The sequence below is a fragment of the Haematobia irritans genome, chromosome 4 (assembly GCF_050003625.1).
Source record: "Haematobia irritans isolate KBUSLIRL chromosome 4, ASM5000362v1, whole genome shotgun sequence".
NCBI classification, from domain to species: domain Eukaryota; kingdom Metazoa; phylum Arthropoda; class Insecta; order Diptera; family Muscidae; genus Haematobia; species Haematobia irritans.
The window spans coordinates 30,594,884-30,610,401 of NC_134400.1; the positions used below are offsets into that span (position 1 = coordinate 30,594,884).

The 15,518-nt window shown below is 27.0% G+C and overlaps 1 protein-coding gene across 10 annotated transcripts in view; it reads right to left on the minus strand.

Annotated features, from left to right (window-relative positions):
• Window positions 1–15,518, minus strand: part of pip (heparan sulfate 2-O-sulfotransferase pipe) — a 390,683-nt gene that overhangs the window by 84,079 nt on the left and 291,086 nt on the right. The window contains exons 4-6 of one of the 10 annotated variants that reach the window (XM_075304214.1): window positions 6,195–6,751; window positions 5,971–6,125; window positions 5,735–5,904 (exon numbers count right to left, since the gene is read on the minus strand). The exons of 7 other annotated variants lie outside the window; for them this stretch is intronic. In XM_075304214.1, the coding sequence (XP_075160329.1) occupies window positions 5,741–5,904; window positions 5,971–6,125; window positions 6,195–6,751 (876 nt within the window). In that variant the 3' untranslated portion in view covers window positions 5,735–5,740. Of the gene's footprint in view, window positions 1–919; window positions 1,477–5,734; window positions 5,905–5,970; window positions 6,126–6,194; window positions 6,752–11,169; window positions 11,462–11,530; window positions 11,686–11,754; window positions 12,551–15,518 lie in introns of those variants that run through there. 2 more of the 10 variants (XM_075304204.1, XM_075304210.1) reach the window with 2 other exon arrangements.

Below are 15,518 nucleotides of genomic sequence, written 5' to 3' on the forward strand. Positions count from 1 at the left end.
GCATTTAAAGAAAATTCGTTTAAAGAAAACAAATAAATTTTGTTGCAATAATTTGGTGCAATCTTTCAAAAAACCAAAATAGTGCAATTTTTCAAATTATTGCGACAAATTTGATATTAAATACGACGGACAAATATTCATATATATGGATTTTTTTTATGGAAATAAACGCCAAACTCTATTCCCAAGAGATTCGTACTTAGTTACACATATATAAATCTTGTGTCAAAACTGAATATTTTACCCATCAGTTGGAATTCATTTTCACTAAGTTTTTTACCTCAAAGGTGGCAATGAGCCCTAATTTTAATTTGGGGTCGATTTCCACTCTTCAGTAACATTTTCTTGGGGTTAATTTTCATATTCATTATGAAGTGTCTCCCCACATTTGTGGCCCTTTTCATTTGGGTTTTGGGGCTGATTTTCCTGGGACCCATTCTCATACCGTGATAAAATACACACGCAATTTAATAAAAATATAAAAATTTGATGAAAAATAAATTATGACGAATTCATCGTATTTATGAAAAAGCTTCCCAGTTAATTTTTTCCAGTACAATTACAAAGAAATCATCTTAACATCTTTATAGAATCACTAAAAAAATAAAAATTTTATGAAAAATTACATTAATAATATGATATTTTTCATAAATTATTGGAATCATTCGTGATCACTGTGAAGACGTACATCGTATTTATGAAAAAGTTTATATAAGTCTACATTTATTTTGCAGTATTATTACTGAGGCATCGTTACTTCTTTATTAAACTACTAGGATTTGTACATATAAAAAATTATTTTTTTTTTTGGCTGTCGCGTACAGAAATGGATAATGAAAATTTTGAGTTCCATTCTAACCATTGCTGTTGATCTCCATCCAAATTAAAACTATCCACTAATTTATTGGTTGTTACCTACTTGCAGATATCCTTTTTTCCACAAAAATGCATAGCTAAACGGCGCCAATCTTTATTGAAATATGCCTTAGCTTCAAACTTACAACCTGCTCTCTGTCCCAATTTCACACAGTCATTGAAGGATGTATCAAAATAGGGTTTCTGAGGAATTTTGGTATCGGGATTCTCAATTAAGCGACTATTGAATACATACGGATGTCTCTCCTCATAATAGGCACTCATAACTTTATCAATGGGATGACGTACCAGACCCAAATAAATTGGTCTTGGCAAATCGTATGGGGCAAAATCAATCCAATTCATATGTTCGGAATGTGAAAAATATCCTTCTAAATCGAAAAATTCTTCAATGAACTCTTCCACTTTAGCGTCCTTCACGTAGGTATATGGTGCTGGTGGTTCATCACTGGAATAGGCTGTAAAATCGTTTTTATTCGATAAAGCCTTTAAGAGATTCTTCATTGTTGTGCTACCAGTCCGTGGAACTTGGGTAAAGAGAATCACATCACGTTCAGCAGTTTGAGTATTATTTAGATCTTTTGTACTCAGCTTGTCATACTGGGAATAAAGGATATATAAGGGGCTTTGTTAAAAATGTTCTCCCATTTTGGGCAGAATTTCAAAGGATATGTGAGTGAGTGAAGGAAAAAGCTATGGAATCTCATAACCACTGATATTTAAAAGCAAGACAAAAGTTCTGAAACCACCTACAACCGAAATAAAGGATTGAAGCTAAGCCAGTAATCAGTGCAATAATTGAAACAAGTGAGAAAAAGTTAAAGCCGAGCCGTGTAAATGCTATCTACACACAAAGTCAAGGGAATTAGTGGAATTTTCAGCAATTGAGAAAAGGAACTTGAGGCGCAAGCTGTAACTGAAAAAAGTGTGTGGTACACACACAGGCGTATTTAAAGAAACTTCATTAAAAGAAATCAATCCAATTTTGTTGCAAACGTCTGACGCAAAGTTTCAAAAACCAAAAAGGAAATAATGTAAGTTTTCAATATATTCCAAATATGTTCGTACAATTTCATATAAAATACGGCGCTATGAAAATGGACCCCATAAAACTAAGCCACCAAAATAAATGAAGTAGAACTCCAAAAAATTATATTGAAACCAGCAACACCGAATTTTTATGTTTTTTGGGACCTGTTTGTATTGTGGAAATAGAACCCAATATTTATTTCAATAGAAAATTTTGTCAAAATTTTATGTCTATAGAAAATTTTGTCAAAATTTTATTTTTATAGAAAATTTTGACAAAATTTTATTTCTATAGAAAATTTTCCCAAAATTTTATTTCTGTAAAAATATTTTATAGAAATTTTATTTCTATAGAAAAATTTGTCAAAATTTTATTTCTATAGAAAAATTTGTCAAAATTTTATTTCTATAGAAAATTTTGTCAAAATTTTATTTCCATAGAAAATTTTGACAAAATTTTATTTCCATAGAAAATTTTGACAAAATTTCATTTCCATAGAAAATTTTCTCAAAATTTTATTTCCATAGAAAAATTTTTCAAAATTTTATTTCCATAGAAAATTTTGTCAAAATTTTATTTCCATAGAAAATTTTGTCAAAATTTTATTTCTATAGAAAATTTTGTCCAAATTTTATTTCCATAGAAGATTTTCTCAAAATGTTATTTCCATAGAAGATTTTCTCAAAATGTTATTTCCATAGAAAAATTTGCCAAAATTTTATTTCTATAGAAAAATTTATTCAAAATTTTATTTCTATAGAAAAATTTTGTCAAAATTTTGTTTCTATAGAAAATTTTGTCAAAATTTTATTTCCATAGAAAATTTTCTCAAAATTTTATTTCCATAGAAAAATTTTTCAAAATTTTATTTCCATAGAAAATTTTGACAAAATTTTATTTCCATAGAAAATTTTCTCAAAATTTTATTTCCATAGAAAATTTTTTAAAATTTTATTTTCAAAATTTTATTTCCATAGAAAAATTTTTCAAAATTTTATTTCCATAGAAAATTTTGACAAAATTTTATTTCCATAGAAAATTTTCTCAAAATTTTATTTCCATAGAAAATTTTTTAAAATTTTGTTTCCATAGAAAATTTTCTCAAAATTTTATTTCTATAGAAAAATTTGTCCAAATTTTATTTCCATAGAAGATTTTCTCAAAATGTTATTTCCATAGAAAAATTTTCCTAGATTTTAGTTCTATAGAAAAATTTATTCAATGTTTTATTTCTATAGAAAAATTTTGTCAAAATTTTATTTCCATAGAAAATTGTGTCAAAATTTAATTTTTTAGAAAATTTTGTCAAAATTTTATTTCCATAGAAAATTTTGACAAAATTTTATTTCCATAGAAAATTTTGACAAAATTTTATTTCCATAGAAAAATTTGTCAAAATTTTATTTCCATAGAAAATTTTGTCAAAATTTTATTTCTATATAAAATTTTGTCAAAATTTTCTTTCTGTAAAAAAATTTTGTCAAAATTTTCTTTCTGTAAAAAAATTTTGTCAAAATTTTATTTCTGTAGTAAAATTTGTCAAAATTGTTTCTATAGAAAATTTTCCCAAAATTTTATTTCTGTAAAAATATTTTATCAAAATTTTATTTCTATAGAAAAATTTGTCAAAATTTTATTTCCATATAAGATTTTGTCAAAATTTTATTTCTTTAGAAAATTTTGTTAAAATTTTATTTCTATAGAAAATTGTGTCAAAATTGTATTTCTATAAAAAAATTTGTCAAAATTTTATTTCTATAGAAAATTTTGTCAAAATTTTATTTCTATAGAAAATTTTGACAAAATTTTATTTCCATAGAAAATTTTCTCAAAATGTTATTTCCATAGAAAAATTTGCCAACATTTTATTTCTATAGAAAAATTTATTCAAAATTTTATTTCTATAGAAAAATTTTGTCAAAATTTTGTTTCTATAGAAAATTTTGTCAAAATTTTATTTCTATAGAAAATGTTGTCAAAATTTTATTTCCATAGAAGATGTTCTCAAAATGCTATTTCCATAGAAAATTTTGTCAAAATTTTATTTCCATAGAAAATTTTCTCAAAATTTTATATTATAGAAAATTTTGACAAAATTTTATTTCCATAGAAAATTTTCTCAAAATTTTATTTCCATAGAAAAATTTTTCAAAATTTTATTTCCATAGAAAATTTTGACAAAATTTTATTTCCATAGAAAATTTTCTCAAAATTTTATTTCCATAGAAAATTTTGTCAAAATTTTATTTCTATAGAAAATTTTGTCCAAATTTTATTTCCATAGAAGATTTTCTCAAAATGTTATTTCCATAGAAAATTTTTCCTAAATTTTAGTTCTATAGAAAAATTTGTTCAAAATTTTATTTCTATAGAAAATTTTGTTCAAAATTTTTTCCCGTAGAAAATTTTGTCAAAATTTTATTTCAATAGAAAATTTTGTCAAAATTTTGTTTCTATAGAAAATTTTGTCACAATTTTATTTCTATAGAAAATTTTGTTAAAATTTTATTTCTATAGAAAATTTTTTCAAAATTTTATTTCTATAGAAAATTTTCTCAAAATTTTATTTCCATAGAAAAATTTGTCAAAATGTTATTTCAATAGAAAATTTTGTCAAAATTTTATATCTATAGAAAATTTTGTCAAGATTTTATTTCCATAGAAAATTTTTTCAAAATTTTATTTTTATAGAAAAATTTTGATAAAATTTTATTTCCATAGAAAATTTTGTCAAAATTTTATTTCTATAGAAAATTTTATTTCTATAGAAAATTTTGACAAAATTTTATTTCTATAGAAAATTTTATTTCTATAGAAAATTTTGTCAACATTTTATTTCTATAGAAAATTTTGTCAAAATTTTATTTCTATAGAAAAATTTTTCAAAACTTTATTTCTATAGAAAAATTTTTCAAAATTTTATTTCTATAGAAAATTTTGTCAAAATTTTATTTCCATTGAAAATTTTATTTCCATATAAAATGTTGCCAAAATTTTATTTCCATAGAGAATTTTCTCAAAGATTTATTGCCATAGAAAACTTTGTCAAAATTTTATTTCTATCGAAAATTTTGTCAAAATTTTATTTCTATAGAAAATTTTGTCAAAATTTTATTTCTATAGAAAAATTTTTCAAAATTTTATTTCCATAGAAGATTTTGTCAAAATTTTATTTCTTTAGAAAATTTTGTCAAAATTTTATTTCTATAGAAAATTTTGTCAAAATTTTATTTCTATAGAAAACTTTTTCAAAATTTTATTTCTATAGAGAATTTTGTCAAAATTTTATTTTCATAGAAAATTTTCTTAAAATTTTATTTCCATAGAAAATTTTCTCAAAATTTTATTCCAATTTTGTCATAATTTTATTTCTATAGAAAGTTTTGTCAAAATTTTATTTCTATAGAAATTTTTTTCAAAATTTTATTTCTATAGAAAAATTTTGTCAAAATTTTATTTCCATAGAAAATTTTGTCAAAATTTTATTTCTATAGTAAAATTTGTCAAAATTTTATTTCCATAGAAAATTTTGTCAAAATTTTATTTCTACAGTAAAATTTGTCAAATTTTGTTGTTTAAATTAGTAAAACAATATAATCAATTAAATTGAATATAGTTTTAAAACCAATTAAAATTTTTATTGAAATAAAAATATTGTTGATATTTTTATGTGGTATAAGGTATGCTAAATTTAATTTTAATATTTGGGAATCAACACAAAATCATTTGTGAAAGGACAAGATCATTGGAGCCCTTTTATTGTCAAAGTAGTTTTGAAATTTTCTTTTCTAAAAATATTATTATTATATTGTTAATTTTTATTGATGATCAAAATTATTCAATATTATCCAAAGCAAAATATTGTTTATATAAACGTTGTTTACAAAAATGATAAAATTCATATTCTCGAGTAAAATTCTGACGTATAATATCTTTAACCACATCACGAATTTTGGGTTTCCAGGAATTCTTATTACGTTCCTCCTTAGCTAAACCATCTAGGAATTGAAAGAAAATGTTGTTCGAGTTTATTGTAATAAAATAATAATTATTAGAAATTTTACCATAATATAGTTGGGTAACACCACGAAAATATTTGGGTATATAGTTTTCCAAGACCTTTAGGGTAACATTAACATCTTCCCAGGAGCCTACAACAGCATAGTCATGTTCAACATTTTCTTTGGCCCTTTGTAAAGCCCCATAAGAGTTAAAGGGTCTGGCAAAAAAAATGTTATTCAATATTAAGACAATGACTACAAAAAAAATATAATTTCCTTAAACCTACTCGCATACAGGATCATGACCACAAAAGAATAACGTTTGCCTTATATGTAAAGCTTGTGTTTGGGCAAAACTAGCTCCTTGTTCATAAACACACTCGGGATCCTTTTTCAGGACACAATCATGAAAATCCTTTTTATAAAATTGCGTACTGAGGAATTTCTTAGTTACACGATAGTTTTGAACCACGCTCCATGGTGTACGACGATAGTAGAACCAACTGATAACCCTTTCCACAGGATCACGGACCATATTTATATAGATGGGTTGCCGCATACCATGTTGCCGGAAATTAATGTAGTTCACATGCATGCTATAGGCATGAGCCTCACCCAAATCATCGAGGTCATCCAATAATTCTGCCTGGGCCATCTCACCCAAATGATAGTGAATGGGTTGTGAGAATGGTGCCCTACTCATGCTGAAATTATTCACCTCTCCCAATTGGCGTATCAATTCAATTAGCTGTTCACTGCCTACTTTGGGGACACGATTGAAGAAGAGCATATCCCTTAGGGCAAATGGGGTATTATTGAGTAATTTCGGATTAAGGCGTTCAAGCTATATGGTACAGAGGAGAGAGAGGAAGACAAAGGTAATCAAAAATATCGTCATCATCATATAGAACTACTTTAAATTTGCATCCCATACCTTCCAAGCTATTCTATTACGATGGCTACTATGGGGGCAATATGAATGGAATTATTGCAAATAGATAGAAAAAATTAGTTTCGAATGTTGAAAAAGAATGTTTGGAAGGTGGGATGCTTGGGAAAGGATTGGTTGGGATTGAATTTCATGTCCAAACAAAGAAATGAAAAATATCTCCTACACTGAAGGAAGAGTTTTTTTCAGAGGACAAGCAAATTTTTTTGCAGCAAATACATTTTTTAAAGCAAATTAAACATACTAGAGTATATTAGAAATTAAATATTAAAAATATATGAGAGAAATTCGGTTTTATTTACTTTTTAATATATAAATAAATACTTTAAAACGAAGAGAATTTTGTTAATTCGTTCGTTCCAGAGGAAAGTACTTTTTCTTTGTGTATACGAAATAAAAGTTTGCATATTAAATTACCAAAATGTGTTATCTACCCTCGTCAGGACAATACTGACATTCTTTCACAGCAAATTAGTCCTGGTTTACGATATTGTCTTTAATTATTCTCATTTTCGTTAATTTTTCTTTTGTCTAATATTCCATCCCTCAGAGGATAGTGGCTTCGATTACCGAAAAACCAAAATTTGATTTTTCACCTAATCGACTTTTGGTTAGAAAAAAATCGTAAAACGAAATCAAATTTTCAATAGAAATAAAAATTTGAAATAATTTTCTATAGAATTAAAATTTTTACAAAATTTTCTTTAGAAATAAAATTTTGACAAAATTTTCTATAAAAATAAAATTTTGACAAAGTGTTCTATAGAAATAAAATTTTACCAAAATTCTCTATAAAAATAAAATTTTTATAGAAAAGTAAAAGTCAGTAAAAATTTTAATTTAGTCAATACTATCAAAGTCTCCCTTTTGTAGAAGTAGTAACTTTCTCTTCTTCATGGAAATTAAACTATTTAAAACTTTGATACATTTACAATCCAATGGGTAATTTATACACTCAAATAAATTATGGCTAATAGGAGTGATCAAAAAATAATACATAAACTTTTAAAATAAAATAATAAAATATTTCTTTTGAAGAAACATTTGATCAAACACTGCAAAACCATTTTTGTATTTGTTTTGGTAATTTTCTATATAAATAAAATTTTGACAAAATTTTCTATAGAATTATAATTTTGGAAAAAATTTATATAGAAATAAAATTTTTACAAAATTTTCTATAGAAATATATATTTCGAATAAATTTTCTATAAAAATAAAATTTTGAGAAAACTGTTTATAGAAATAAAATTTTGAGAAATTTTTGTATAGAAATAAAATTTCCACAAAATTCTCTATAGAAATAAAATGTTCACAATATTTTCCATAGAAATACAACTTTGACAAAATTTTCTAAAGAAATTAAATTTTGACAAAATATTCTTTAGAAATATATATTTTGAATAAATTTTCTATAGAAATAAAATTTTAAGAAAACTGTTTATAGAAATAAACTTTTGAGAAATTTTTGTATAGAAATAAAATTTCCACAAAATTTTCTATAGAAATAAAATTTTCACAACATTTTCTATAGAAATACAATTTTGACAAAATTTTCTAAAGAAATAAAATTTTGACAAAATGTTTTATAGAAATATAATATTTTGAGAAATTTTTGTATAAAAATAAAATTTCCACAAAATTCTCTACAGAAATAAAATTTTCACAACATTTCTATATAAATAGAATTTTGACAATATTTTCTATAGAAATACAATTTTGAGAAAATTTTCTATAGAAATAAAATTTTGAGAAAATTTTCTTTAGAAATTAAATTTTGACAAAATTTTCTTTAGAAATAAAATTTTGACAAAATTTTCTATAGATATAAAATTTTGACAACATTTTCTATAGAAATGAAATTTTTATAAAAGTTTCACAAAATTTTCTAAAGAAATAAATTTTGACAAAATCTTTTATAGGTATAAAATTTTGAAAAAAAAATTCTAAAGAAATACAGTTTTGACAAAATTTTCTATAGAATTAAAATTTTGACAAAATTTCCTATAGAAATACAATTTTGACAAATTTTCTATAGAAATGAAAGTTTTATAACATTTTCACAAAATTTTCTATAGAAATAAAATTTTGACAAAATTTTCTATAGAAATAGAATTGTGACAAAATTTTCTATAGTAATAAAATTTTGAGAATATTTTCTTTAGAATTAAAATTTTGAGAAAACTTTTCTTCAGAAATAAAATTTTGACAAAATTTTCTATAGAAATGAAATTTTCATAAAATTTTCACAACATTTTCTATAAAAATACGATTTTGACAAAATGTTCGATAGAAATAAAATTTTTACTAAAATTCTGAGAAAATTTTCTATAAAAATACAATTTTGACAAAATGTTCTATAGAAATAAAATTTTGACAAAATTTTTTTTAGCAATACAATTTTGACAAAATTTTCTATAGAAATAAAATTCAAACAAACTTTTCTATAGGAATAAAATTTTGACTAAATTTTCTATAGATATACAGTTTTGACAAAATTTTCTACAGGAATAAAGTTTTGACAAAATGTCCTAAAGAATTAAAATTTTGACAAAATTTCCTATAGAAATAAAGATTTGACAACATTTTTTTTAGAAATGAAATTTTGACAAAATTTTCTATAGAAATAAAATTTTGATAAAATTTTCTATAGAAATAAAATTTTGATAAAATTTTCTATAGAAATAAAATTTTGACAAAATTTTTTATAGAAATGAAATTTTCATAAAATTTTCCCAAAATTTTCTATAGAAATACAATTTTGACAAAATGTTCTTTAGAAATAAAATTTTGACAATATTTCCTTTAGGAATAACATTTTGACAAAATTTTCTATAGAAATGAAATTTTCATAAAATTTTGACAAAAATTTCTATAGAAGTAGAATTTTGACAAAATTTTCTATAGAAATAAAATTTTGAGATGATTTTCTATAGAAATAGAATTTTGACAACATTTTCTATAGGAATAAAATTTTGACAAAATTTTCTATAGAAATAAAATTTTGAGAAAATTTTCTATAGAAATAAAATTTTGACAAAATTTTCTATAGAAATAAAATTTTGACAAAATTTTCTATAGAAATAAAATTTTGACAAAATTTTTTATAGCTTATTGCTATTTTCTATAGAAATAAAATTTTGACAAATTTTTCTATAGAAATAAAATTCAAACAAACTTTTCTATAGGTATGAAATTTTCATAAAATTTTCACAAAATTTTCTATAAAAATACAATTTTGACAAAATGTTCTATAGAAATAAAATTTTGACAAAATTTTTTATAGAAATGAAAGTTTCATAAAATTTTCCCAAAATTTTCTATAGAAATACAATTTTGACACAATGTTCTTTAGAAATAAAATTTTCACAATATTTTCTTTAGGAATAAAGTTTTGACAAAATTTTCTATAGAAATGAAATTTTCATAAAATTTTGACAAAAATTTCTATAGAAGTAGAATTTTGACAAAATTTTCTATAGAAATAAAATTTTGAGATGATTTTCTATAGAAATAGAATTTTGACAACATTTTCTATAGGAATAAAATTTTGACAAAATTTTCTATAGAAATAAAATTTTGACAAAATTTTCTATAGAAATAAAATTTTGACAAAATTTTCTATAGAAATAAAATTTTGACAAAATTTTCTATAAAAAATAAAATTATGATAACAATTTTTATAGATATAAAATTTTGAGAAATTTTTGTATAGAAATAAAATTTTGACAAATTTTTCTATAGAAATAAAATTCAAACAAACTTTTCTATAGGTATGAAATTTTCATAAAATTTTCACAAAATTTTCTATAAAAATACAATTTTGACAAAATGTTCTATAGAAATAAAATATTGACAAAATTTTCTTTAGCAATACAATTTTGACAAAATTTTCTATAGAAATAAAATTCAAACAAACTTTTCTATAGGAATAAAATTTTGACAAAATTTTCTATAGAAATTAAATTTTGACTAAATTTTCTGTAGAAAAGAAAATAGCAATATTTAAATCTTCGACACATTTAGAATTCAAGGGATATTTATACATTTAAATAAATTATTGGTAATAGGAGTGATCAACAAATAATAAAAAAAACTTCTAGAATAGAATAATAAAATAGTTCTTTCGAAAAAACATTTTTTTTTCATAATAACCACAAAAATTTGATCAAACACTGCAAACCAATATGTTTTTATTTGGTAGATTTTTTTTTCATTTTTTTTAAATTTTGTTAGATTACTTTTGCTCGAATAGCGACGGTGATTGGCATATAAATTTTTTCCGGTTTTAAATGAATTTCCAAGAAAACATATAATTTTTAATACTTTTATTTAGAATTTTAATTAGGATTTATTTTGTACTTAAAAATTAATTCTCCTCTTCTTCAGAATCATCTTCTTCGCTATCTGGTATTAGGACATAGTTATCATCATCTATGGATTTGCCATCGGTAATGGCATTGTATTGCAGATACAAACGTTGTTTACAAAATTCATAAAATTCAATTTCATGGGTAAGATTTCTACTCAAAATCATGCGGGTCTCTTCACTAATGGGACGTGTGACATTATTTTTATTGACGCTGGATAGACGATCCTTGCCCTCTGTAATGGAAATACAGAAAATGAATAAATTGGCAAAATTTTCCCGACGAGAGGGGCCGGAAAACCTACCATAATAAATGGCTTTAGCATTGCCAAAGAATCTGGGAATATAATGTTCGAGGACAGACAAAGTGATATTGGTATCTTCCCAAGTACCCACAACAGCGTAATCCTGTTCCACTGTACGTTTGGCCTTTTGCATGGCAGCTTTGGAGTTAAAGGGCCTTGGATAGATACAAAACCAATAGAATTATTAGTACACTGATCTGATTCTTGCTCTGGGCCACACTTACATGCATAATTTACGATTTTGCCCACAAAAGAACAAAGTTTGCCTACGATGATCGCCGGCTGGATTTTTAATTTCCATTTGATTGAATTGACAATGAATATCTCCCGTTCGAACACAGGTATCCAAATCCATTTCCATAAATTCTTTAGGAGGCATTTTGGGAGCCTTATCACCCAGTTTAGCCTGCAGATCTCTGTAATACCATTCAGCTCGTACATAATAATGCCATGAGCGTATACGTTCGATGGGATCTCGCACCAGATTTATATAGATGGGTCTGGGCTGATGATGTTGGGTGAAATTGATATAGGCTATGTGCTGACTATAGACCCGGGGACGTGATTGCCTATAGAGTTCATTAATAAAAGCTTTTTGTTGTGGTGGCTTCAAGAAAATCGTTTCATGAGGTTTACCCTGATCGCGAGAATGCACATAGTTGTGGGCCTTACCCAAACGGACCATTAATTCCATTAACGATTGACTACCGACTTTGGGAACACGATTAAAGAATACCACATCTACCTCAGCTTTTTTGGTATTATTCAAAGCATCTGAAGAATACAAGGAATTTTCATAATCATCATCATAATCATCGTCATCAGTATCTTCATGGCTATCGTTGTCAGTAATACGGTGATTAAATTTATTCTCATTTTTATGGGTGTCATCTTTTATGGTTTCAGTTTCATTTTTCTGGATTTTGAGATTTGTAGATTTATCCTTATCATCTTTAGTTTTATGCGTTTTTTCTTCATCCGATTTTGGTTTAGTTTTCTTGTGGCCTTTTTTATGCTTATCTGGAGAATATAGAGGATTTGACATAAAAGAATATATTTTTTTGTAGGTGTTACTGCCTGTTCATGGAACTCCATATTTGAAATCATACTTGGAGTATTCAGTTCAGTGATTACACATTGATGAACTTGTGGCTTATCGCTGAGTGCTGCCCGGTTCTACTGGTCCACCGAAAATGGAATTTTTACGAAAACCGACAATCGGTTTGAGAAGATAAACCGGTCCACCGATTTTGATCACTCTAGATACTAGGTTAAACTACGTTAAGTATAGTGGCAGTCCGATATTTCAGTCCTACAAAGACTATTCAGTCCATGCGATACCACAGTCATGAACTTCTCTCTTATCACTGAGTGCTACCCGATTCTATAGCCGAGTCCGAACCGGCGTTTCAAATTACGATGAAAACAGTTAGAGAAGATTTGACCCCTCAGAAATCACCAGCTTATCCACCACTCAAAAACTTTTTGGTGGTTGGTCGATATTTCTTTTTGCTCGTTAGGATTAATTCACAGGTCGGACAGACACACCGTCTTCCGAGAATCTGAGCTTTTTGGGTATTATTCTGAGAATTTGAAAGAAATGGTCATATCAGATAATACCGCTGGTTTTTATTAAAATGGCATGTAATGGCTGTAAGTTCGGCCAGACCGAATCTTATGTACCCTCCACCATGGATTGCGTTGAAACTTCTACGAACGACTGTCATCCACAATCGAATTACTTGGGTTGTGGTATCTTAAAACTTCTTAACATCATTTTCTAAATTGTGAGTTAGTCCATATGTGGTATATATTAGACAAAAAAGTTATGTATAGGTAAGTCTACAAATAATGACGAATCGATATGGACTTTTTGCACGATACGCAGAGAGCCAGAATTGAAATATGGGGGCTATATACAATTATGTTATGGTCCAATTTTTGTGTGATTGGGGATCGATTTATCTGAGGGCTATATATAACTTTAGACCGATATGGACCTAGTTAGGCATGGTTGTTAACGGCCATATACTAGCACAATGTACCAAATTTCAACTGACTCGGATGAAATTTGCTCCTTCAAGAGGCTCCAAAACTAAATCTCGGGATCGGTTTATATGGGGGCTATATATGATTGTGACCTGATATGGACCACTTTTGGCATGGTTGTTAAATATCATATACTACCACCACGTACCAAATTTCAACCAGATCGGTTGAATTTTTCTTCTCCAAAATGCACCGGAGGTCAAATCTGGGGATCGGTTAAATGGGGGCTATATATAATTATGGACTGATATGAACCAATTCCTACATGGTTGTTGGATACCATATACTAATATCACGTACCAAATTTCAACCGAATCGGATGAATTTTGCTCTTCCAAGGGGCTCCGGAGGTCAAATCTGGGGATCGGTTTATATGGGGGCTATATATAATTATGGACTGATATGAACCAATTCCTATATGGTTGTTGGATACCATATACTAATATCACGTACCAAATTTCAACTGAATCAGATGAATTTTGGTTTTCCAAGCGGCTCCGGAGGTCAAATCTGGTGATCGGTTTATATGGAGGCTATATATAATTATGGCCCGATGTGGACAAATTTTTGCATGGCCATTGGAGACCATATACTAACACCATGTACCAAATTTCAGCCGGATCGCATGAAATTTGCTTCTCGTTGAGGCTTCGCAAGCCAAATATAGGGATCGGTTTATATGGAGGCTATATATAATTATGGCCCGATGTGGACAAATTTTTGCATGGGTGTTGGAGACCATATACTAACACCATGTACCAAATTTCAGCCGGATCGTATGAAATTTGCTTCTCTTAGAGGCTCTGCAAGCCAAATCGGGGCATCGGTGTATATGGGGGCTATATATAATTATGGACCGATGTGGACCAATTTTTGCATGGCTATTGGAGACCATATACAAACACCATGTACTAAATTTCAGCCGGATCGCATGAAATTTGCTTCTCTTAGGGGCTCTGCAAGCCAAATCTGGGGATCGGTGTATATGGGGGCTATATATAATTATGGACCGATGTGGACCAATTTTTGCATGGTTGTTAGAGACATACTAACACCATGTACCAAATTTCAGCCGGATCGGATAAAATTTGCTTCTCTTAGAGGCTCTGCAAGCCAAATCGGGGCATCGGTGTATATGGGAGCTATATATAATTATGAACCGATGTGGACCAATTTTTGCATGGTTGTTAGAGACCATATACTACCACCATGGTGTTAGTATATGGTCTCTAACAACCATGCAAAAATTGGTCCATATCGGTCCATAATTATATATAGCCCCCATATGAACCGATCAACAGATTTGACCTCCGGAGCCTCTTGGAAGACCAAAATTCATCTGATTCAGTTGAAATTTGGTACGTGATGTTAATCTATGGCCTCAAACACCCATGCAAAAATTGATTGATATCGGTCCATAATTATATATAGGACCCATATAAACCGATCCCCAGATTTGACCTCCGGACCACCTTGGAAGAGCAAAATTCTTCCCATTCGGTTGAAATTTGGTACGTGATGTTAGTATAGGGTATCCAACAACCATGCAGGAATTGGTTCCTATCAGTCCATAATAATATATAGCTCCCCAGATTTGACCTCCGGTGCCTTTTGGAGAAGCAAAATTCATCCGATTTGGTTGAAATTTGGTACGTGGTGGTAGTATATGATATTTAACAACCATGTGAGTTGAAATTTGTGGATGACAATCTTTCGTAGAAGTTTCTACGCAATCCATGGTGGAGGGTACATAAGATTCGGCCTGGCCGAACTTACGGCCGTATATACTTGTTTTTTTTTTTTTTTTTGATTTTGCTTTAAGGCAAGTTTCACTAAAATCTTCCGGTTTTAATGAAGATTGACGAAAGATAAGCTTGGATATTAGAGCTTGGAGATTGGTGGTCTCACATCATTCAAATATCGATCTGAGAACACCATA